Source organism: Podarcis pityusensis (genome assembly GCF_964106645.2).
Source record: "Podarcis pityusensis genome assembly, chromosome: 13".
Lineage (NCBI taxonomy): Eukaryota > Metazoa > Chordata > Lepidosauria > Squamata > Lacertidae > Podarcis > Podarcis pityusensis.
Genome location: NC_138038.1, coordinates 32514231 through 32538805, shown reverse-complemented (window position 1 = coordinate 32538805; position 24575 = coordinate 32514231). Strand labels below are relative to the sequence as shown.

The 24575-nt window shown below is 38.9% G+C and overlaps 2 protein-coding genes across 2 annotated transcripts in view; both read right to left on the bottom strand.

The window, feature by feature from the left end:
* The window catches only part of LOC308461293 (uncharacterized protein), a 392813-nt gene that overhangs the window by 335165 nt on the left and 33073 nt on the right, over nucleotides 1-24575 (bottom strand). The window lies entirely within an intron of this gene.
* LOC308461867 (vomeronasal type-2 receptor 26-like) lies at nucleotides 8133-14976 on the bottom strand (the record flags this gene model as incomplete). The annotated part of the gene is made up of 6 exons (XM_080979032.1): nucleotides 8133-9031; nucleotides 10381-10507; nucleotides 11473-11700; nucleotides 12308-13174; nucleotides 13855-14146; nucleotides 14744-14976. The coding sequence occupies 6 exons, from the start codon at nucleotides 14974-14976 to the stop codon at nucleotides 8133-8135; spliced, it is 2646 nt and encodes an 881-aa protein (XP_080835158.1).

The window sequence follows — 24575 nt, the reverse complement described above, 5'->3', positions numbered from 1 at the left end:
AAGGATGAAATATTTATTTGTAGGCTTCTGTAGATGGTAAGGGGAAAGCATTTGAGCATGAAATAGAGATTTGTTTGTTTGATGATTTAATGGTGCTAGTTATATATACTTGGTTCTTGTTATCCATGAACTCCATGAACTGAGTGCTATTACATCTTTGATTAGCTAAGATAGGAAGGTTAATATGGACATAAAATCTTACCTGCCAAGGTTGCAGATTTGTATTATCCCATCTTCTTGTGCCTGCCACTGATGTGTATTTAGGCCTGGATGAGTACATCCTATGTAAAGCATGTGCAATCGCCTGGATTGTATTATAGGAGCTGTAACTTTGGCCAGTCATGCTCATTTCAAAAAGACCACCAGGAAGGTCCTCCAATTTCTCTTCACCGGTACAAATATCAATCCTTTCCTCATTCTCACTAGAATCAGAAAATAAGCAGTTGAATGCCTTTTGCCAGAATATCCTGAGGAAACCATCTCCTTTGGGAAAGTTAGGATGCAAGAGCTGCAGGAATCTCGTGAAGCCTATCATTTCAGTTGACTGAATTGCAAATGACAAGGCACCATCAAAGTTTTGTATATTAAAATTTCTCTGTAATGTTTCTAATGTGAAATCCCATTGAGCTGTCATAATCCATACTTTCCCAGTAAAAAACTGTGTGTTACCTTCAGTGTATGAAAATACGATATCAATCCATATCAAAGCTGTAATGGTTTGAGGTTCTGCACATACAACCAATACATTAACTTTTGAGATGGTCAGAGAAAAGCTGTTGGCCCAGTTGAGTAATGATGAACTAAAATTGTCTACAGTTTGAGATATGGCTGGTGTTTTTTCATTGATGGCTGTGCAGATTCCATGTTGGGAAAACATTGGCAGTAAGGTCTGCATGAATTTCTCTCCATTGTCATCATCTGTTGCAACCATCCCCACCCACTTCCACTGGAAATGCAGCAGGAGATGGACAATTCCTACATATTGATGTTGTTCATTGGGAACCATCCGGTAGAATGGAGTGAGCTGGGATTCAAAATTCATTTTTGGAGCTAATATGCAACTGGCAATCTGAGGGGGGAGAATATCATGTTGGGCAGAAGTTATGCCAAGCTGAAATGATTTGTCCCAAATAAATGCCAACAATGGAATTTTCTAGAGCAAATATACTTGTTTTAGGACTATTCTCATTTTGAATTCCCCCATTCGTTTTTGCTCTCTTTGTTTCTTTTCATTGAATCCAACTTCTTTGTCGTCTTATCAGTCACAGAGTTATCCTTATGCAGAAGTGTACAATCTGCAACATGTGTGCTACATGTGCCCCCCCCCCCCCAGACTCTGGCAAAGTTAGAGATGCAGAATTAAGTTGGTTTGGCTTGCATTTTTATGCAAAACTACCTGAATCACATTTCCCAAAATCATACATGAACTGAAAGACAGCTATCCTTTGAAATTTGTGCTTCTTAAAATTCTGCAGTGAAGTTCTCAAACCAAAGAATGCGTTTACAATGTGAATATTAGGAGATACTAGTGCATAAATACACACATTAGTTGAAATAACTTACACAAATGCATTGAAGATTTTTTAAAGTATACATTAGGCAAAAATAGTCTGCAAAAATAGTACAGTGGTACCTCGGGTTACATACGCTTCAGGTTACAGACTCCGCTAACCCAGAAATATTACCTCAGGTTAAGAACTTTGCTTCAGGATGAGAATAGAAATCGTGCAGCGGCGGCATGGTGGCAGCAGGAGGCCCCATTAGCTAAAGTGGTGCTTCAGGTTAAGAACAGTTTCAGATAAGAACGGACCTCCGGAATGAATTAAGTACATAACCAGAGGTAGCACTGTATATTATCCAGAAGCACCTTTCTCAAAGATGAAATATTCAAATCACTTGACCCCTAAAGGACTAGGGCAGATTAAGTGATTCAGTTTTCGCACACACTCTAGAAATGTAATGACTACCCTCACAGGAGACCTGCTACGGCTCTCCTATCAAAATCTCGTTGGGATTCATACTCTAAGAAGAAGTGTCCTTGCCTGCCCCAAGTAATATCATGGATGTTGTTGTATTTTGGTAAAGGTAAAATGGGTATTTCTTTATATTTTTCAGACACAATTTTTTCCATTTACTAATAACTTGGGAAAGTTACAAAATAATAAAGTAAGTTTAAATGACTTCCTTGTATGGCTTGCTACATTTGTCTATATCACCAGTCACCATGGGAAGAAAGAAAGAAAGAAAGAAAGGGAACTGCATCAGTAAAATAGTGTAAGAACCGGTCCTTAGACTTTTCAGTGCATTTGGTACCCAAGGGAAAAGAAACCAGATAGAATTTTCACTGAAAGGTTCATATGTTTTTTTTTAAAAATCAATTATTATTTTTACAGCCAATATATTTCATTTATGGTGAAATATGACACATAATCTAAGAATATTTATGGAAGACAGGACACAGATTTTCTTTAAATATTTTCAAAAGGGGAAGTTGCTTATCAGTTTTTCAGAAATGCTATAAAGACATACCTCTTATATTTATATATATGAGGCAATTTTAAAAATGTTTGTGGGGTTTTTCAGGAAAATAAGAAAGCACATAAATGATATTTTATCATAAAATGCCACATTGCACCCAGGCTTTTATTTTATTATCTAAAACATTTCATAAGCTCAGAGAGTTAGCATCCTATATGGTAACAGCATCTAAGATAGCATATGCAAAAAATGGATGCAAGTCAGTATACTTTCTATAAAATAATGGTATGAGAAGCTCTGGGAATTGGTTACAGTGGCAAAAATCACTCATAAAAGGACAAAAATGAAAGGCTACATTTATAATGTAATTGATACATTTTATTCAATGTGACAGGATCAGATGCTTACAGCATTTGGACAGTGAATTTCAGAGATGTTTTTGTTTATCTTTAGCATATATTTATTCTGCTTCCAGTTTTTGTCATCTGCTTCTCTTGATATTTATGCAATTAAATGAAAATAAAATAAAATAAAAACTGCTATTTTATCTGCAAATAATTAAGTCCTACTTAAGATAAAATTGAACCATCCTGATGAAAAACATCTCTCCAGCATAATTCTTGTACAGAATTAAAAAGAACAAATGTTTGGGGGGGAGGTGGAGCTGTTTTAAAATGTATTTCTGACCCTTCCCCACATGCACATAATAAAAAAGGAATTAAAACTGTTTTCCCCACCTTAAATGTTTTGTTAAAAATAAGCAAGGCCCAATTCTTGGGTGTCAGTTATACTTTTTGTCTCTCATGCTCACTTTCTCTTTTTTATGTAGAAAACAGAGCAAAAGAGAATAAAAATCCTCATTATTTAGCAGAACAGTAATTACTGTATTAGAGCTGGAAAAAGATGCATGGCTCATACATTCACTCTACCTGTGGAATCTTGTAGGTGCCTAAGAGAATAGCCATGTTAACGGAGATGTCAGAATCAAATCCTCCAACAACAGCTATCAGTTTCTTTTTCTTATTGCATTTGAAGTTAGGGACAATTCTTTTGGTGATGGAGAGAAGTTTCAGAGTGTTCTGATAAGTCATCCTTGCAATTAAGAAGCTATCATAGATGTGGAACCCAAAGCTCATATTCGGTAGGATCTTAGGGTTCTCATTGATTTCCTTCACTGCAAATACGAAGGACAAAACTTGTTGGTAGTTCTTCGGCATTGCACTAAAGAAGAGGCACATCATTTTTCAGATTCGAGAAAACAAACAAAAAAACCCCTCAGATCATTTTTTGTATTACCATGCCTGCACATAGTTTTGAATTGTTTATATTTTCAAATTAATGAAAAACATGGCAGACAATAAAAATCCTTTGTGTAAGGACTATGGTGTAGCAACACCAGATACACTACTGATGAAATAGATATGTCTTTTGCATCAGTAACATGCCACCAGCACACATGCTGCACCAGTGAAAGTGCTGGTACAGAGACCAAAATGGGATGGAATGGACCCCTATGATCCATCAGACAATACTTCCATCAACAACATACTTTTACACCAGCCATTGAATTTCTCAAGATGGAAACAAACTTTTCAAAAATGATCTGTTCAGTTTCTCCCTCTCTCTCTCTCTCTCTCTCTCTCTCTCTCTCTCTCTCTCTGTGTGTGTGTGTGTGTGTGGAACCATACTTCTAAAAGTGTTTGCTGGAAGGAAAACCCATCTTGCATTGGGCTACAAATGGTAACTAGATCATAGATGAGCTGGACTGTTGATTCACACAATTAGAGTGTGAGTGATTTTCAGAGTGAGTATGTGAACACCTTCATACCTTTTATGTTGTGAGAGTATACTATGGAGTCAAGTCTGAGAACTCCTCCATGTGCCCCACTTCGTTAGACCTTCTCCTTCAGCCCTTGGACTCCTTACAGCTAAGGTGACTAGGTCTTTATACTGGGGATCAATAAATGCCCCATGGTTACTGTTTCCTGTATGCTCCTGTGGCTACCTAACCTCAAGCGCCGTGCACCAAGTGACTGGTGGCAGCTGTTTTCATGGTGTGACTGCAGCTCTCGTTGTTGTATGCCTTGGCCCCTATCTTATACTGCTTGGCAAGAGAGCCTGCCCCTCACTTGATGAGTTTTGAACCCTTACCCTGAAGATGTCTGTGTGTCCTCTCTGCAGGTCACTTACTAAGAGAATGATACACCTTCTGTGCTGTTTGGTTTCTTCTTCCTTTCTTTTGTATGCTATATTTCAACACAGAGCGTTGAAAGAAATTCACAAGCATTTTCAAATTTCTAGCTTGAGGGAATGAGCAGATTTGTTGATGCCTGTACTTCTAGAGCTCCCAGCATGGTGTATTATGGTGCCATGGTATATATTCTGATGCAGGAAGATATTTGTTGGTGGATGGGTGGATTGGGTTTATTAGTTTGCTCAAGGTCCATGTGTTATGTGGCCATCACTATTGCCATGGCTCCAGACTGGTGGTCTTTGGTGATGTTCCCATGAATATTGTGTCTGCTATTTTGTGACTTTATGAGCTGTGCTTTGCCATCTGTGTCTGAGCTGAGTGCATATAGAGTTCAGCAGTTCCTATACTAGTGAACATCTTACTGCCCTATAATCATGGATGTTTATGATTGCTTAACCTCAACCTATAGGAATATATATATATATATATATATATATATATATATATAGTTTTGAGCACACAGATATGTTTCATGATTGTGCTATTTTTCTTCATAGATTTTCAGCACACACCAGAAAATAAGCAATATACAAAATAGGGCCCAATAGGGTCTTCTGCCAATTTTAAAATAAAATGCATAAGCATGACCTCAAGCTCAGACAATTCATGTTCTATGACATAAAAGTGGAGATAAAAAAAATCCTTCCAGTAGCACCTTTAAGACCAACTAAGTTAGTTCTTGGTATGAGCTTTCGTGTGCAAGCACACGAAAGCTCATACCAAGAACTAACTTAGTTGGTCTTAAAGGTGCTACTGGAAGGATTTTTTTTATTTTGACTATGGCAGACCAACACGGCTACCTATCTATAAAAGTGGAGAGTTGTGGATAGGATTCACTTTCCTCCCTTTGAAAGCAATGGGACCAAAGTGACACTGCCAGCACTCTAGAAAAAGGCTTAATCAGGTTCAGAAAAACTTCAAATATGGTAGAAAGAGAGAGTGAATGAAATACCTGGGGGATGAGTCAACCCAAATGCGTTATGGCCATGGGATATTGAGTGACTATTGGAGAAGGGGAGGAGGAAGTGCGGAAGCCAATATTTAATGAAGTTTTCTGGAATCTTGAAAAGGGGCACTTCTTCCTGCAATATTTATTGCTAATCAAATATATCTTTATCTATAGCTGTACTTTTAATCTATCCCACCCCACCCTCATTTTGGTGATGCTGAAGTTCAGGTACATAATCACCACTGGTAACTAAAATATGGGTCCTGTCTGACAAATGTATCCTGTTTTGCCAGTGGAAAACATCTCTCTTACTTGCATCTGTGTTTTGAATATGACCTGTGCAAATTATGGAGAGGGAAAATGCTTACAGAAGATCATATTCAAACTTGGTGTTAGGGTTTTCCTGGAAAGTTAATTCATCAAATGCAATGCCAAGCTGAGATGTCATCTCTCCTATGATCAGGTCACCTTCCTGATAATACTCGTAAGGGAGCTGGAACAGATCAGTTATGTCACACAAAAGAGTGTCTTTCCTTCCATCTGTTGAAGGCACCTGAAGCCACAGAAGGATGAAGAGCAACCGCAAAAACATTCCTGCTGTATCTGCAGCAGTTTCTGACCTAGAGTTCTGTTCTTTGTCTGCCATCCACCATCAACTAGATTATGTCCATGGCTCCAGAATACTTTGACAAGGAGAAACTGCCAAAATCAAATTAGGGTAGCTCCTCCTGTCGAAAATCCTTCTTTCTAGTTCTGATCATGTGCAGATTGATTTTATTTAAGTTTCTCTTTATTGTGCTTGTATCTAGTGTAAATCCCTGTGGAATATGACTAGATGGAATTAAACATAATATTCTGGGATAATTACTGTTTACAAATCATCTCTCCAGATGCTTTAGATCTCATTGTAACTCAGTAGCACTTTTTAAAAGCTAAATAAAAAATATTTAATAAAATAATAAAATAAAATAGACTGAATGGTCCACTGATCATTAATTCTACTGGAGAGGGTTTTCTGCAGTGGCAGGCTTGGAATAGATTGTGTTTGAAGTCCATTCCAACTAATTGTTCCTTATTTCAGAAATTTGTGTTATACTTATGAGTCTGGAAATAAAACAAGGTAGATGTTTCTCAATATATGGTATTCCTCAGCTGTGCACAAATATATTGCTTTGTAAATTAAAAGAAAGGGGAAAATCATTCATTGTGCTCAGTGACATTTCAGTACTGTTTTAGTGTTGTGGGGGTTATGTTTATTTACCACTATCCTGAAACTTCTCCCCATTGTGGATTATAAAGGGGAGGGGAATTAAAGCATTAAGATACAGAACTCAAAGCAAGAATAAAACACATCATACTTCTGCTATATATTACTGTGTGCGCATTCGTTCTGCCAGGAGAGGTGGTGTGGGATAGGTCTGCATCAGCCCCTAACAGGGGAAATGCTATGACAAAATATGCAGGGATGAGCAATATACAGAACATATCTGTCTCAGCTAGCTGATTCCCAGTTCAGCTGGGCTCAGCCAGTATGAAGTCCCCAACCCTGGTTCAGCTGAAAATACATGACTTGTTCAATCCAGCTCATGGCTTGTTCACCCCAGCTCAGCCAGTTCAGCCTAAGTCAGTGTAAGTCCCAATAAGGCTGTTCTTGGAACATAGGGAGTGTGGAACCAAAAAGAGGGAATTAGGCCGGATCCTAAACTCATTTAAGTTAAAGGATTGTGTTCCCTCTATCATGTTTAAGCAGAGCAGCGGCAGCAACCCAAATGAAGATGGGGCTTGGGTGTGACGTCTCTTTACACCAGCTTAATGTACACGTCTGGTGTAGCCTTGATGGCCGTGGTATTTGCATACCAAAAGGAGCTGCACCTTTCCGGATGTTTCCTCAGAAATAAGTTTATGTACGTAATTATTTATATTAGTATTTCTAATCTATCAGCTCATTGAAAAATACCATGGTGGTGTACAATAAAACTATTGAGCCATCATAAATTGTTGTTGTTGTTCAGTCGTGTCCGACTCTTTGTGACCCCATAGACCAGAGCACGCCAGGCACTCCTGTCTTCCACTGCCTCCTGCAGTTTGGTCAAACTCATGCTGGTAGCTTCAAGAACACTATCCAACCATCTCGTCCTCTGTTGTCCCCTTCTCCTTGTGCCCTCCATCTTTCCCAACATCAGGGTCTTTTCCAGGGAGTCTTCTCATAATTCATCATAAATTCATAATTCATCATGAATTAATAAAATACAAAAGAAGATTGATCAAATTATTCAACTAAAATTGCTAGATTAAATAAACATTTTGAGCTGACAGTATAATATCAGATTTGTTGTTCCCTGGCTGATTTCAAAGGAGAACAGTGTTCCAAAGTATTGCTGTTATTACAATAAATGACTTTGTGTAAAGGACTTTTGACTAAACAAATTTGAAACATTAAGTATAACCTTGCTAATGTCTCCTATGTAAGAGGTCCTTGCTGTTTAACTCTGGCCTAAGGATAATGATGTAGCATTTTGGAGAAAAGATACAGCCAAGTAACCCAGCACCGGAGGCCAAGATGGAGAAGATCTCCACAGCCACCATGTATTTCCCCTTGGTGCTCAGGTAAGAAGGCACAAAGGACAACCAAATACTGCAAAAGACCAGCATGCTGAATGTGATAAACTTGGCTTCATTGAAACTGTCTGGCAGCTTCCTGGCCTTAAAAGCCACAATGAAGCTAACTATGGCCAGGAGCCACAGGTAACCCAGAACACAATAAAACATTGTGACTGATCCTTCATTGCATTCTACTATGATTTCTTTCACCACAGATTTCATGTTGAAATCTGGGAATGGAGGAGCAGTACAGAGCCATAGAACACAGATGCCAGTTTGAATAAGGAAGCAACTAAGTAGAATACAGTTGGCCAGCCTTTTCCCCACCCATTTCCTCATACTGGATCCTGGTTTAGTAGCCATGAAAGCCAGGACCACAGTTATGGTTTTTGATAATATGCATGAAACAGCCACTGAGTAAATTATGCCAAAAGCAGTTTGTCGTAAAGAACATGTCACTGCATGAGGTTTTCCCAGGAATAGCAAGGAGCAGAGGAAGCAAAGAAACAGGGAGATGAGCAGAGCATAGGTGAGGTCACGATTGTTGGCTTTGACAATGGGAGTGTCCCTGTGCTTGATGAAAATTCCTAGCACCAAAGCCGTGATCAGAGAGAAAGAGAGTGCCAAGAAAATGAAAGTGATCCCCAATGGTTCTGAGAAAGTGAGGAAATTTAGAAACTTTGAAATACATTGATCTTGGTTCTTGTTTGGAAATTGATCTTCTAGGCACCTGAAACATTCATCGGTGTCTGAGGAAAAAAAGATATATGTATTCTTGATTTTTTTGCCATCAATTATTGTGATCTTATTCACTCTTGAAAATGAAGTAGATGCATCTATCTCCCTTGTATGGCATTGTGTGTAGACACACTAATTAGAGCCTACTGGATTGGGCCAATGGCTACAACATCCCTGAAGTCCTCAGCCACTACATTCACTGCCTCTCCTACCTTTTCCAGGTTCACCACCTTGACATCAAGGGAACAAACTTGTTCCCAGAGAGCGTGGAGCTCATTGCACTTTAGTGTGACTTCAGTCCAATGGGGAGATCGTCATACATATGGCAGAGACTGCAAAACACAGGAAAGCTCCCACAACTCTCCTAGGTTTCTGTTTGCATAATTGTATTTTCTTTGCTTGCCTTAGTAACTTTATTGAGTGTTAGGGATTTCACTGGGCAGAGTGGGGTGCCCTGGCCTCTTTGCTGTTCTGCCAGACCTGTGGATCTGCTTAACTCACCTTGACACTTGGCACTGTGGCGCTTCATCAGATTAGGATGCTGCACAGGCTAGCTCAAATTTCTATATCCTTTTAAAGTATTCTTCTTTGAAATACTGCCTTTGTGGAAACATAAATATTTGAGCTGCTGAATGTTGTGTAATAAATATGACAGAAGCAGTGACCATTTTGTGTGGGGGTTACATTCCTGTCACCCGCGCATGTTGGTGCAGTGCTCATAAGCACGCCTCACTCTGTCTGCCCTTTTCTGGGTCCAAAAGGACCCATGTGTCAGTTATCACACATCAGCTGGATGCACCGAAAATTGTCACTGCCTGCATAAAAAGTGAAAACATGAAATACCATGAGCATTAATAAAATAAACCATGTAGTGGGAATCAACCAGCCAACCCACCATTGCAACAGGCAAATGGTATGAAAATACTGAAGGCTAATATGGGTTGTCTACATCACCCATTGGCCACAGGATTGATTCACATGTGTCTCCTGATTCCAGAAAAAGTGGGAGTTGTTTGTGAATTCTCCATTTAGTGTTGAATCCTGAAACCAAGACCCAAGTTTTGGGGAAACACTCTGGTGAGACAACTCTACCAGAGATTTTATTTTTCAAAACACGCAGCAAATAACAAAGTCTAGAACAAAGATCTCCTTATCAAGGGGTCTGACTTGCCCCCCACATTGAGGTGGTGCAGCCACATGATGCACTAACTCTCAGAATTAGCATTTGAGTGGTGTGTTAGGAGTTGTATCTTGATGAGTTGTCTTAACTGCTCTTCTGTGTAGGAGAGATGAACTGTTAAAGGGGACAGAATGAAATAACTGGATAATATTTTATCAGACTGTACGTGATGTCTCCTACCCTTTTGGTTTGAAATCATCCCATCTGGACATGGAGTGCAATCATAGCAACAAAATGGCAATCCCTCCTTCTTTTTTCTGCTGTAGCCTGGATAGCAATGGTTGTTGCACAGAGCAAGGGGCTTCACCTGTTCATAAAAATGATAGATCATGTATTTCATTTTTCAGACTTGATTTATGTTTGTTGAGTAGGGGCTCATTCGCACTTACGTGTGCTCTACATTTCTAGGCACAGATCCTGGCTTTCCAGTTCTGTGTCCTTTTTCTTTCTTTTCCCTGAGCATTTTCCTACAAACCCTGCTTTTTACTGCTGAATCAGAGCAAGCGGCAATCCACTCCATAGAACTGTTTGTGGAAAAGGGCAGATTGAAAAGCTACACTGTGTGGGGTTGGACTGTGCTATTGAATGATGTGCTTGGATGTTCAGTTTCTCTTTAAATAAGACTAAAGAGAAAGCAAACTGGGCTCTCTACTTCTTAATTATAACACCAAGAAATAAAAGGTTTTGAATAGTTATATATATATATATATATATATATATATATATATATATATGATGTACTATTACAGGAGGGAAACATCCTCAATAAAGTTTGAAATATTTATTGACTTTCAAAGTTAGCAGTAGATTATATCTTTGCGATTACTGATAATACACAATCAGCATAAATTGTAAATCATCTTCTCTTTGTGTCGAACCAATGAGAGATGGACAGTGAATTTCCAGCTGTGTCACAGCTGCAGAGGAGGAGAGTACCAGCTATCATGAAGGCTCATCTATTTTGGGTCCCCTAAAAAAAAATGCTTAATCTAAAGCTAGTGGAATTGAGATAAGAAGCAAAGAGACTCATCAGAAAATTTGAAAGGAAGAATAAACCATCAGAAGAGCAACTCAAACTGAAACCTGACAAGTCCCTTTTGTTTCAATGCAGCTTATTCCTAAATATGTATTGGATCGTGACTTTACATCTCAAACTCTTTTAATTCAGTGACAGCAAATTTATAGGAATTTAGTTTCTTTACATTCTTGAAGACTGAATCTATCTTGGAATTATGCTTTGCACACTCATATAAGTATATAGTTCAATCCCACCTGATTAAAGGTGCTGTGCCATGTGATGGCCTCCTCCTTCACGGTGAACACTTCTCCAAGAGATGCCTGTGCATCCACCCTTCCTACTTTCACTTTGACAAAGGATTGGTTTGGGAAGGTAACCCAGTTTATTATATCAAATCCAGCTGCTAATTCACCATTTTTATCAAAGGACACAGTATCACCAGCAGTATTGTTAAATGAGATTCTCTTCAGCACAGAGTGAAGCTAGATTTGAAGAGACAGAGGTAGATTTAACAGAATGACAAAAGTGCATTTCCCCCCTTGCACAAGAGAGAGAAAAAAACAGATAAGAGTTTAAGGAGAATGAAATTTAAACCTTAGTAATAAACATGCTTTGGTTTGTTAGGCTTATTTGACAACCTAATGTAATATTTTTCATATTTCATAAATATATTATTGTTATTCTAATATTTATTGCTGAGTTCATATATTTCCATAATTTCTGCACTTTGATTTAATAAACATTTCAAATTTGTTTTGTATTTGCTCTGACTCAGCTTCATTTTTGTTTACCACAACTAGATCAGTGGAGCAAAACTAGGAACCTATTTTCAACCGATAATCCTCATGTGAAAGTACACATACTACAGGGATTGTTTGAAACTCAAATTAATTTCTGAGTGCATAGAAAGTAGAATGTGAAAATCTTCATTTGTAGCCTTCTGGGGTGCTTTCAGTGAGGGGGCAAAGCAATGTATGGAAGAGATAAAGTTTTATAGACATTTTTATTCTGTTTTACTGATATTCTCCATGAACTGAGCATCATAACATATTACATTAGGCATGACAAGATTCTGGGTGTGAAATTTACCTGCCAAGGTTCCACATTTGGAGGATCCAAACTACTTCCATGTGCCATCACTCTGTGCTTTAGCCTAGATAAGTAAATTTTATCTAAAGAATGTGCTATGGCATAGACTGCATTATAAAGGCTGTAACTTTGGCCAGTCATGCTCATTTCAAAAAGAGCACCAGGGAGACTGTCCAGCTTCTCTTGACCAGTGCAAGTAGCCATCCTTTGCTTCTGCTCATTGGAATCAGAAAATAGGCAGTTGAATGCCTTTTGCCAGAAGATCCTAAGAAAACCATCTCCTTTGGGATAGCTAGGATGAAGGACCTGCAAGAATTGTGTAAAGCCTGGCACTTTGTTTGAGTGAACTGCAAAAGATAAGGCACCATTGAAGGCTTGTATATCAAAATCTCTTTGCATTGTTTCCAATGAGAAATTCCACTGGGCTGTCATGATCCATACTTTATGTATAGAAAACTCTGTAGTACCATCTAAGAATGAATATAAAAATGCCATCCATATCAGTGTTGTCATGGTCTGAGGTTCTGCACATACAACCAATATTTTAACTTTTGAGACGGTCCAGAAAAAGGATTTGGCCTGGATGAGTACTAATGAACTAAAATTGTCTATAACTTGAGATATGGCTGGAGTTTTTTCATTGAAGGCAGTACAGATTCCATGCTGGAAAAGCATTGGTGTTAAAGTCAGCATGAACTTTTCACCATTGTCATTATCTGATGCAACAATCCCCACCCATGTCCACTGGAAATGTAGAAGAAGATGGACAATACCAATGTATTGATGGGCTTCATTGGGGACAATCCGGTAGAAGGAAGGGAGTTGAGATTCATTACTCAAAACAAGAGCTAATATACTGTAAGCAACCTAAAAAGAAAGAGGTCAGTTTCACCATGGTAGACAGATTTAATGCTAAATAGTAGACATAATACTAAATAGTAATTAATCAAAATATCTGTTGACTAGCTGTAACACATAAGAATTTCATGAAGAAAAAATAGTTTTTTTATATAGGAATAATTTGAAACACATATGACTATTTCATGTTTATCATGCTAATTATGATCATGGAGGTCACCCCCCACCCCACATGTGGTTGTTGTCTAATAACACCTCTAGTAGCAAAAATATGCAAAGTAGCCGCATGTCAGAAATTGCTTAGAATGTGTCTGCATATTAAGCCCTGAACTCTTATTTCTAGGAGGGCTCAAGACTTAGTTAGAAAAGAAAGAAAGGACAGACTCTTCCTCTGGGGCACTTCCCAAGAGGCAGCACTGGAAGTTTTCATGGATTTGCAAGTCCTGGCATAGGTCATGCAGCTCATCCACATCATAAAGATTCATGTAATCAATATTTTTCCCCATCCCAACACTTTGTTGTCAGTAATATATTTCTCTCTCACCATCACTTTTTTTTCCTCAGAAAAAAGGAGAAATAAATTCTAAAGGTTATCCAGCAAGGTTTCTCATATATATATATATATATATATATATATATATATATATATCAGTGTCAGGTGAGTTAAATAGCCCACATGCTCAGCCTACCTGTGGAATCTTGTAAAGGCCTAAGATACTAGCCATGTGAAGGGAGATTTCAGAGTCTAGTCCTGCAATAACAGTTATCGTATTCTCATTTTTGTTACATTTGAAGTTTGGGACAATTCTTTCTGCCGTTGTCAAAAGTTTCATGGTGTTCTGAAAAGTCATCCTTGCATCTGTGTAGCTTTCATAGATGTGGAATCCCAGACTGACATTTGGTAGGATCTTGGGGTTCTCATTTATCTGCTTCACAGAAAATACCAAGGAGAGAACATGCTGGTAGTTCTTTGGTATTGCACTAAGGAAGAGTAAAACATCTGAATGATATTAAACATTTCAAGATGAAAGAGTCAGTTCTTCCTTTCTAGCTTTTGAGTACACAGGTAACTTTGTGTCTTGATTATTTTTCTCCCCACCTTTCTTCCAATAAACCCAGCAATATTAAAGCAAAGAAAGAAGTATGGAAATAAAACATATAACTTCTGCCTCTGCCCTGCTTTCAAATAAAATCCATTACCCCAATTTAGCCAAATCTAGGCCCATGTAACTCATTTTGACTGATAGAATAAACAATGGAGGCTAAGAGGGAAACTTTGATGCAATGTGAAAACATACATATGTAGGATGAAAGGGCACTCATAAGGAAGGCTGAAGATAAAATAGGAAGGAAATTACAAAATACACTAACATGTTTTGGAAACAGAAGAAAGAATTCACAAGAGGAGGAGAAAAATAACAGAGAAGAAGATATGAAGATCATAAAGTTGAAGGAAGCAAATATATTACTTTGAACATGCTTAAATGCAACCTCAAAAATATCATATGCAGACTGCTTCCTGAAGTAAATTTTTGCAGTGGAAAAGTATGCCATCGAGGGCAACAGTGATTTTCTTACATAAATTCATCTACAAACTTTGTTTTAGGGTGGTCCCAGAAATATATTTCATCATTTACACAACCAAACTGAGAAGCAATCACTCCAATGATTAGTTCTCCTCTCTGATAATACTGGTATGGAAACTGGAACGGATCATTTATGGTGCATACAACAGAATGTTTCTTGCAATCAGTTGGAGAAAGTTGTAGCCACAAGAAGAACAGGATAAGCAGCAAAAATGTATCTGCCATCTAGGGGCCAATTGTGATGCTGAATATCTACTTTCTCTCTATCATCCAACATCAGTTGGTCTCTAAGAATTTTCCTTCAACGGCTCAGGATTATTTTCATAAAAAGGCAAGTGCCAAAAAATTGACTTATGAAAGCCTGCATGTTCAGAGCTCCTCATGAGTGGACAGAGTGGCTTGTATTTATTTTATGTAAATTTTCAGACTATGTTATTGATTGTGTTTGTATTCTGAGATAATCCACATGGGATTTGACTAGATATTTGATGAAAACAATAATTTGATATAATTACCAGGTTCAAAATCATCTTCTCAGAGCACTGTGTTTTGCAAGACATCACATTTAGCAGAAGTGGGAAAGAATGATACTTTCACTGTAACTTGATTGCCACTGTAGTCCTATACAGTATCCAGCAAAAGTTAAAGAAAAGTCTTTCTACCCGCACAGAGAGAAGTCCACCTGTGGGATTGGGGCCTCCAGTACATGCACAGTGGCATAGATATAGCATCGGCATTGTTCCGTTGGTGGTGAAGTGCAAAATGGGGAATTCTAGGGGGATCATGCATTCCCACTATTATAAGCTCTCTCATTTTCCCCAAGACATTATCAGCAAGGGCATGAAGCAAGTTTCTCTGCCACAGAATTTCTCTTCTGCCCTGTCATAGCATTGCTTTGTTGTCTAGACACCATTTTTAATTGTGGACTTAATATGACTTTGTGAGATCTGTGGAACTGTAGCATTCTCATCAGCTGGAAGACTGTGTGTGTGTGTGTGTGTGCACGTATTGAGCAGCTAATGTGCATAACAGCAACTGTGCACATTCACCAGGTCTCGTGGAAATTGTGTGCACAATCCATCCATGAAGACAGAACTGTGTATGTTTCCATGTTTATATATGTATTCCCCTGCAGGCCTTGGGGAACGTGCTCATCTTGAATGCATTTTGCACAGTTTAAAAGCATAATCATGATATTCAGTAGGAATGTGTCTCTCAAATTAATATATGCTTGAATCCAAGTTATGAGGCTTGCATGCAAGCTTCAATAAACCCAGTGATATTTTCTGTGTAAACATGCATGGGATTACCCTGTGATTAAATATGCGGGGGGGGGGCTTACCTGCACCCCCACAATATTCAATTCAAGTTGGCACCCTGTTTTAAACGATGCCATGCTATGTATCAATTAGTTGTTTATGGAGACCAAAAGAGGCAACAATGGTGACAGCACTTCATTTGCTTTCAAATGTTTTATGGCTGGGGAAACCAGATGGGTGGGGTATAAATAAAGTATTATTATTATTATTATTATTATTATTATTATTATATTTTTGATCGAGAAAAATATACAGTGGTACCTTGGGTTAAGTACTTAATTCATTCCGGAGATTCGTTCTTAACCTGAAACTGTTCTTAACCTGAAGCACCACTTTAGCTAATGGGGCCTCCTGCTGCCGCCATGCCACCGGAGCCCGATTTCTGTTCTTATCCTGAAGCAAAGTTCTTAATCTGAAGCACTATTTCTGGGTTAGTGGAATGTGTAACCTGACGCGAATGTAACCTGAAGCGTATGTAACCCGAGGTACCACTGTATAGTTATTTTTAGTCATATCTTTCAATTTGTGTCTTTTATTGTTGTTGATCACAAGCTACCATTGTGCACTCACATCTCTTAAGACTGCAGTGGTGCAGCTAGGGTGTGTCTTGCTGCAAGTGGAATTCTTGATCTGGACCTTGTAGAGTGTATACAACCTGAGCCTATAGCCTCTTTCAGCTCAACTCTCACACAACTTATCCTGGCTTTTGTCCTTTTAACTACCAGCCAGGTGAGGGGGATAGGTCCATGTATTGGCACACAGTAACTTTTTTAGTTACACTAATGAAAGTAGTGGTTTAGACCACAGCACCACCCGCATCCCTATTTTTCCAAGTAGGATCTTGCTATTATAAAGGTGTCAGTTCATGTACAGCCATAGTTGAGTGGAAGTACTCAGGGTGTGGGTTAAACCACAGAGCCTAGGACTTGCCAACCAGAAGGTTGGTGGTTCGAATCCCCACGACGGGGTGAGCTCCCATTGCTCAGCCCCTGCTCCTGCCAACCTAGCAGTTCGAAGCACGTCGAAGTGCAAGTAGATAAATAGGTACCGCTCTGGCAGGAAGGTAAACAGCGTTTCCGTGCACTGCTCTGGTTCGCCAGAAGCGGCTTAGTCATGCTGGCCACATGACCCGGAAGCTGTACGGCGGCTCCCTCGGCAAATAAAGCAAGATGAGCGCTGTAACCCCAGAGTCGGCCACGAATGGACCTAATGGTCAGGGGTCCCTTTACCTTTACCTTTACTCAGGGATAGAGCATCTGCTTTCCATGCAAAAGCCCCCTCATTCAGTCACTGGCATCTTCAAATATGGCTGGGAATTGACCCAGTCTGAAATCCTGGACAGTTACTTCTCTCTCAGTGTCGACAATACTGTAATAGATGGGTCAATATGCTGACCCAGTATAAAGTGGGCTTCCTATGTTCTAATGTGCTCTCTAAGCTTATGAAACCCTATGTTGCCTCAGCCCCCCTGAGAAATGAAACCCAGTTGACTGGGAAATGTCTAGAGTTTCAGAACTGGAAGGGAATTTTTTTTGTCTCATCACCTAGGTCAAGCTCATGGTCTTGAGCAATTTTCGGCCTTGGCCCCGGCCTGGTGGAATCCTCTGCCACAAGAGATCAAGGCCCTGCGGGATTTGACATCTTTCTGCAGGGCCTGCAAGACGGAGTTGTTCCACCAGGTCAGCCCGGGGCTTAGCCTGACTCCCCTTTTCTTTTTTGTATAAGTACTAATATGAAAGAGGGCTCCCAGCATTTTCACAGGCCCATATAAGATCAGCGTAAACAGTTGGGCCGATGAACACTTACTGTTCCCAACCCTAACCCTGTGGAAAGCCATCTAATCAGACTTTAATTTGATTTTGACATGTTTTTAGGCGGTAATTTAATTATTGTTTGATTTTATACCATTGTTAGCTGCCCTGAGCCCGACTTCGGCTGGGTAGGGCGGGATATAAATAAACGCTTATTATTATTATAGGTATATGAAAGGTAAAAAAGCTGGCATGGCAGCACACTAAATGAAATAGGGAGGAAACATGAATTAAGGGACGCGGGTGGCGCTGTGGGTTAAACCACAGAGCCTAGGACTTGCTGATCAGAAGGTTGGCGGTTCGAATCCCTGTGACGGGGTGATCTCCCGTTGTTCGGTCCCTGCTCCTGCCAACCTAGCAGTTCGAAAGCACGTCAAAGTGCAAGTAGATAAATAGGTACCACTCCGACGGGAAGGTAAACGGCGTTTCCGTGTGCTGCTCTGGTTCACCATAAGCGGCTTAGTCCGGACCTGGAAGCTGTCTGCAGACAAACGCCGGCTCCCTCGGCCAATAAAGTGAGATGAGCTAAAGTGGTGCTTCAGGTTAAGAACAGTTTCAGGTTAAGAACAGACCTCCAGAACGAATTAAGTACTTAACCTGAGGTACCATTGTATATGTGTTGATAAAAGAGATTAGTCCATTATCTGAGGATAAAACAGAGTGGAGGAAAATCAAAGTGGCAAGGTCCTTTTCTAAGTTAGATATTATTGATTTTTGTTTGTTTATCTTTTCATTTTTTAAAATAAATTTTATTAGGATATTTAAAGAGAAATACAAAGCTTAATATCAATTTTATTGTCCAAAACCAAAACATTGATCTAAATACACTGAGAACATAGAAGAGGAGAAAAAGGGGGGGGGATAGGAGAGAGAGAGAGAGAGAGAGAGAGAGAGAGAGAGAGAGAGAGAGAGGTAAAGAAAAAGAAATAGACAAGAGATTTAAAAAGAGAGTGAGGAAAATAAAGTTCCATTTGCAGGAGCTGTGGGGTAGAAATTAGAATATACTACTACTACTACTACTACTACTACTACTACTACTACATATTGTTCAGCATTGTACAACATTCATATTTTAACTCATAGTAGAACAGATCAGAAACCCTACTAAATTAATTGCAGCAGAGTGATCCTACTCTGGACAAAAGATAATGAGTTTACCACACACCAATTAACACCTTCTGCTTCTCCTAGTGTTTTGCTGTGTTTGAGACCACATAAATGTCACCACATGTGGAACTGCTTCTCCCTCCCCATATAATTATACCCATATAATTGTCCTGCTCACCAAGCTCCATGGCATATTTGAAAGCCTTGAGAAAACTAATCTGTTGTATCAGAAAGTGATTATAAAAGGTTTCTCCAAGGCTCAGAACTGGCCCAAAGGGTCAGGTTTGGATATAGTTCTGTCACTCTGTGTTCTGATAGTTTTAGAGTAAGAGTACACAATTGGATGTCCTGTGATTATTACCAGTGAAAATGGTTTGTGAGTAGCTTGAGCAATCTGCAACTCATGCTATTTCCCCAAGGCAGACTCCATTTCTAGATATTGCTTATATGGGAAAATAATACAACCTTTATGCATAGGTACAGGAAAGGTACAAAAATAACTGGCACAGGGAAAGACTATCAAGAATTATTAAGTAGAAAGAGTGGGACAGTGATGCTGACATCCTCTAATACCAACTTGTCAATGTAGTAATGGAGTAAATCTCATTGAAAGTAAGTCATAACCTGGGTGATCTGAAGAAAACCGAAGGATGTGTTTCTGGAAGGGAAGATTCGTTCCCCAAATGGTGATGTTATTTGTGTTTCTGTTTGGTCTTCTCCCACATATTGTGAGCAAGACCATTTGCATTCCTCCTATCTTGAAGACTCATTCCAATAGCTGCAGAGTAAGTAACTCCTTTATTTCACAGGATTTTCCTTAGCTGGGAGACTTTTATGCAACATTGGTGAATAGAAGTGTGTGATTAAGAAATGTAAAATACAGCCAAACTGATAGTAATGGAGGCATTATCTTAAACCAACTGGTCAAAGTGGCAGTGAGGTCTCATTGAAAGCAGGTCACAACCAGACTGGTCTGAATATGCTAACTGCAGTTGAATAAAACTGTGTTTAGAAATGAGATTTTCTTTGAAAAATGGATTTCTGCTTGGTCTTCTCCCTTGTGTTGTGAACAAAACCGATTCTGGTTCTTTCAGCTTGATTTTCTGATTCTTTAAGTGCAGAGGTAATGACTACTTCTTTATTTAACAGGAGTTTTCTCAGTCAGGAGACCTTTTCATTGGACAAATTGCTTCTCGGTTCTATTTGGTGAACTTCACTCATATTTTCAATAAACAGCCTTCTTCAGTGTTGAACAAGGACATCATGTAAGGCATTTTCATTCTTTTAACTAAAGCATTCATTTGTTTACCTCATAGAAACTGCGAAAAGACAATGAAGCAACGGGAGCTCTTTACCTAACAAAAAGTGGCATGCAATCCACATGTAGGTGCTTCTGACATTGTACTTGCCATGATATCTGGATAAGACATTTTGTAGTATTTGAGAATTTGGTCCAAATTTCCAGCACTTCATTCTAAGGTCATTTAGACATAACATTTTGTAACCCAATTGTGTGCATTTGGTATTCTCCTTGCATCTGCTAGGACAGACGATCATTTTGACCATTTCATAACTCTTCCTATTTTCTCTGCAGCACTTCTTTCTTTCATGAACCCAATTGCCTTTTTAAAAATAATAAAACAAAATGTATTTATTTTAATAGTATTTTTCAAGTATTATATTGGGATATTCCATCCCCTGAGGCTTGCAATTCTGTGCCAGATTATTCTCTGATATTTCTCTTGTGTTTCTGGCATCATCCAGATTATTCTCTGATATTTCTCCTGTGTTTGTGGCATCAATCTTGTCCATGTTTATTTCAAACATTAAAGTGAGCCATAGAATTCTAGAGTTAGAAGAGACCATGACGGTCATCTAGTTGAATGTTCTTAATAGTTGTGATGTGTACTTTAGTATCTACTTTTTGCCTTCTCTCCTATTAATTTTAAATATTCCTGATGGTAATTACTGGAAAAATTCACTCTAAATGTAGTTAGAAATGAGAGCTGTGAGATTCTTGCCTGACATGTGAATTGTCCCTCTGTCCAGCGAATGTTTTTCCCATCTACCCTCTCCTATTATGCATATGGAGATACCCATACTATCCTACTTAACAAGGATTTTTTTTTTTTTTTGACAATGTATGTGAAGCATTTTTCATATGGTGTTCCGACTGCTGGCTAACAGTCTCTTTGTCTTCATAGCTCAGGATGGCTAGTTGATATTTTCTTAGTTGGAGCTGAAGAACTGAAAATTGTTGGAAATTCAGCATTGTTTTTGACTTTCAGAGGCTGAGCACCAATCCAGTTTTGTAACTAACAAGTATGTGTGTGTGTAGAAACAGCAGTATTGCAATTCAGAAGCTGGCATGTGGAGAGTTCACTGAAGCCTACCAGCAGCATCAGGATTCAAAGTTTCAGTCTGGACATCTGATCTGGGTTAGCAGATGTGCTACACTCTAGAAGTGCCTCTGCGTCTCGACTAATTATTCATCTGCACATTTCTTAACAGCAGATACAACAAAAAAACAGTGTGTCTAATCCATAGGAAGGCAAGGATAGGTAGCACCACCTTAGGAACATGTCACAACTATGGAAAGTGAGGGGTATGAAATATTCAGGTGATTCCATATGAGAAAATCCTTACCGCAAATGTCTCCAAATATATTTGCAGCTACATAAGCCTTAGCATGCATTGTGTATTGTGGGAAGTATTCCAAGAGCAGCAGAACAGTGATGTAACTTTTTCATGAAAAGCAAAATGCTGATACTACTACCAAGAATTAAGAATAATAACATATGGTATTCTTTACTGGAGATAACCAAGAGAATTAGAAATGGTATTCTCTGTGGTCGTTTGATATTTCTTGGCATTTTATTATATGGAATGTACTTTTTATTGCAGTGTTGTGCCAAAGAACTACCAGGAGATTCTGGCCTTAGTATTTGCTATGGAGGAGATTAAAAAAAATCCCACAATCCTACCTAATGTTACTGTGGGGTACCACATCTATGAAAGCTACCACAGTGTTCAGAGGACTTACAAGGCCTCATTGGATCTTGTTTCTACACAACACAGACTTTTACCCAACTACAAGTGTGATACCCAGAACAATTTGATAGCCATTGTTGGGTCAAAATACTCTGAGCTCTCCCTCAACCTGGCCAACATTGTAAACCCATACAAGATTCCACAGGTATCTATTACAGGGGATAGTACTAAGATGCTACAACATAAGTTATTCAAAATGAAATTGTGTTTAATGGGTCAGTTTGAGGTTCAGAGTCAAACAAGCAAAAGTTTAAATATTATGCCTTAATAGTTTAATAGATGCATAAGAGGTGTTAGGAAAGGGTTAGTAGCTCTGGTGGGGGACACATCATGCTCCTTCTGAGGTAGCTCTAACCCATGGCTCCTAGACACTATCAGCATCTGACCACATGTGATCGTGGCCACATCCCAGGAATAGCTTTGACTGGCCGGCTAAACCAGATGAGGATAGCTGATGAATCTCAAACCCTGAGTGAGCTAGGGACTTCCCCTGCAGGTGGAGACAGGTTCCGGTGGATTGAACAGATGAGAGTGGGTTCACCAATCTAGAAGGCAGCTACTGCATGTGCTAGAGGGAATACACACACACACACACACCATGGGACAAGGTCATAAATGTAGCCACTGGATTAGACCCAATCAGGCAGAGTGAACCTAAAAGGGGGATGGGGAAGAAGAACATGTGACATTAAAACATAACACATTGGCTAAGGTGAAAGGCAAGGAAAAAAAGTATGACAGTGTGATTTCTTTGCCCATCCTAGATGTGTGTGCTACAAAAAAATGTTTCTTGGAACTACTGGATCCAAAACATTCTCCTGTCTATTATAGCCCTAGATGCATTCATCTCACTGTTCCTCACTGAGAAAGATTTGTCTAACTATATACTGATGTGCATCTCCTGAATGAACACATTTTTGTATTACAAATGAAATATTAATTTAAATCACACCAGTGTATGCAAGCAAATGTACTGCACACTGGTGAGTGATTTAATGCAGTTTTTGTGACCTTCATATCATTATATCTATGTTTTATTCTTAGTTCACGATTGGCTCCCTTGACTCAAGGTTTATAGAAAGAAAACTCTTCCCTTCCTTATACCGGATGGTGCCAAATAACAACTATGAGCACAATGGGATGGTCCACTTACTTCTGCATTTCGGATGGACATGGGTTGGGCTATTAACTGTGAAATTATTCAGTGCAGAAAGATTTTTGCAAGCTCTAGTGCCACAGCTTTCTTTAAATGGCATCTGTATTGCTTTTATAACAAATATACCACCATGGGGTTATGCTGCTGATATGTCAGGGAAATGGAATACTGCAATATTTTCTACAATATCAGATACCACCAGCAAAGCCAATATAATTGTTGTATATGGAACTCCTGTAGTAATGGATATCTTGATCTGGTATCTTCATACAGAACATCTTCCTTCAGGTAAAGTGCTGCTTGTGACATCACACTGGGATTTCAAAACCACCAGTAAAAGCCCCTGGAATATGCAGTCCTTTCAAGGTGCCTTATCCTTATCTGTCCATTCAAATGAACCACCGGGATTCAAGACATTTCTCCAGAATCTAAATCCTTCAGAGGCAAAAGAAAACTGCTTGGTGCAGGATTTCTGGGAGAAAACATTTAACTGCTCATTGAAAAAGAATAGTGTGGGTGACAAGATTAAAAAATTCTGCAATGTGGAGGAGAAACTAAAGAGTCTGCCATTATCTATCTTTGAAATGGACATGACTGGCAACAGTTATGCTGTGTACAATGCTGTCCACACAGTTCTGCATGTTCTGCATGCCATGTATAAATCCATATCAAAATACAGAAGACACGTAGTTGGAAGGAAACAGGTGGCTCAGAATCTGCACCCATGGGAGGTAATTTCACCCAAACCAGTGTAGTTTTCTTGTATAGACTAAAAGAACAGAGCTTTCCACGTTTGTAAAAAGTAGCACCTACAAAAAAATATATGCTATGTTCATGGCTTTTTCTTTCTTCTGCATGAATCAATTGTTAAAGTTTTGTTACAGAAGTCACCAAGTGACATAGCTCCTCAGTGCCGATCATAATGCTAAGCCAAAGGTTCTGCAGTCTGTATGGATGCTCATTGCAACTGTTCTACTGGTTACAATAGCAGGAAAGCTTTTTGAAAAATAAGAAAATGAAGATGAATTCACTGCTATCTCTTTTTATATCAGAAAGTACAATTCAACAATGAATTTGGGTTAACTCTTAAATTTATTCCCCTTTTCCCCACTGCAACCCCCATTTTGTCTATTTCCAAGTTCATATCTTTGCAAAGTATCTGGCAACACCATGCCAGCCATCTAATATCTTGCTATTTGTCTCTTTCTTTATTCTTGCTTTGAACATAGCTCCATTTCTTTCTAAAGGGTACCTTATTCAACAACAGTGCTGGAGAGACAATACAATTTGATGAAAATGGGGAGTTAGTTGCAGGATTTGATGTGATCAACTGGGTAATGTTTCCAAATAAATCTTTTGGTAGAGTCAAAATTGGAAGCC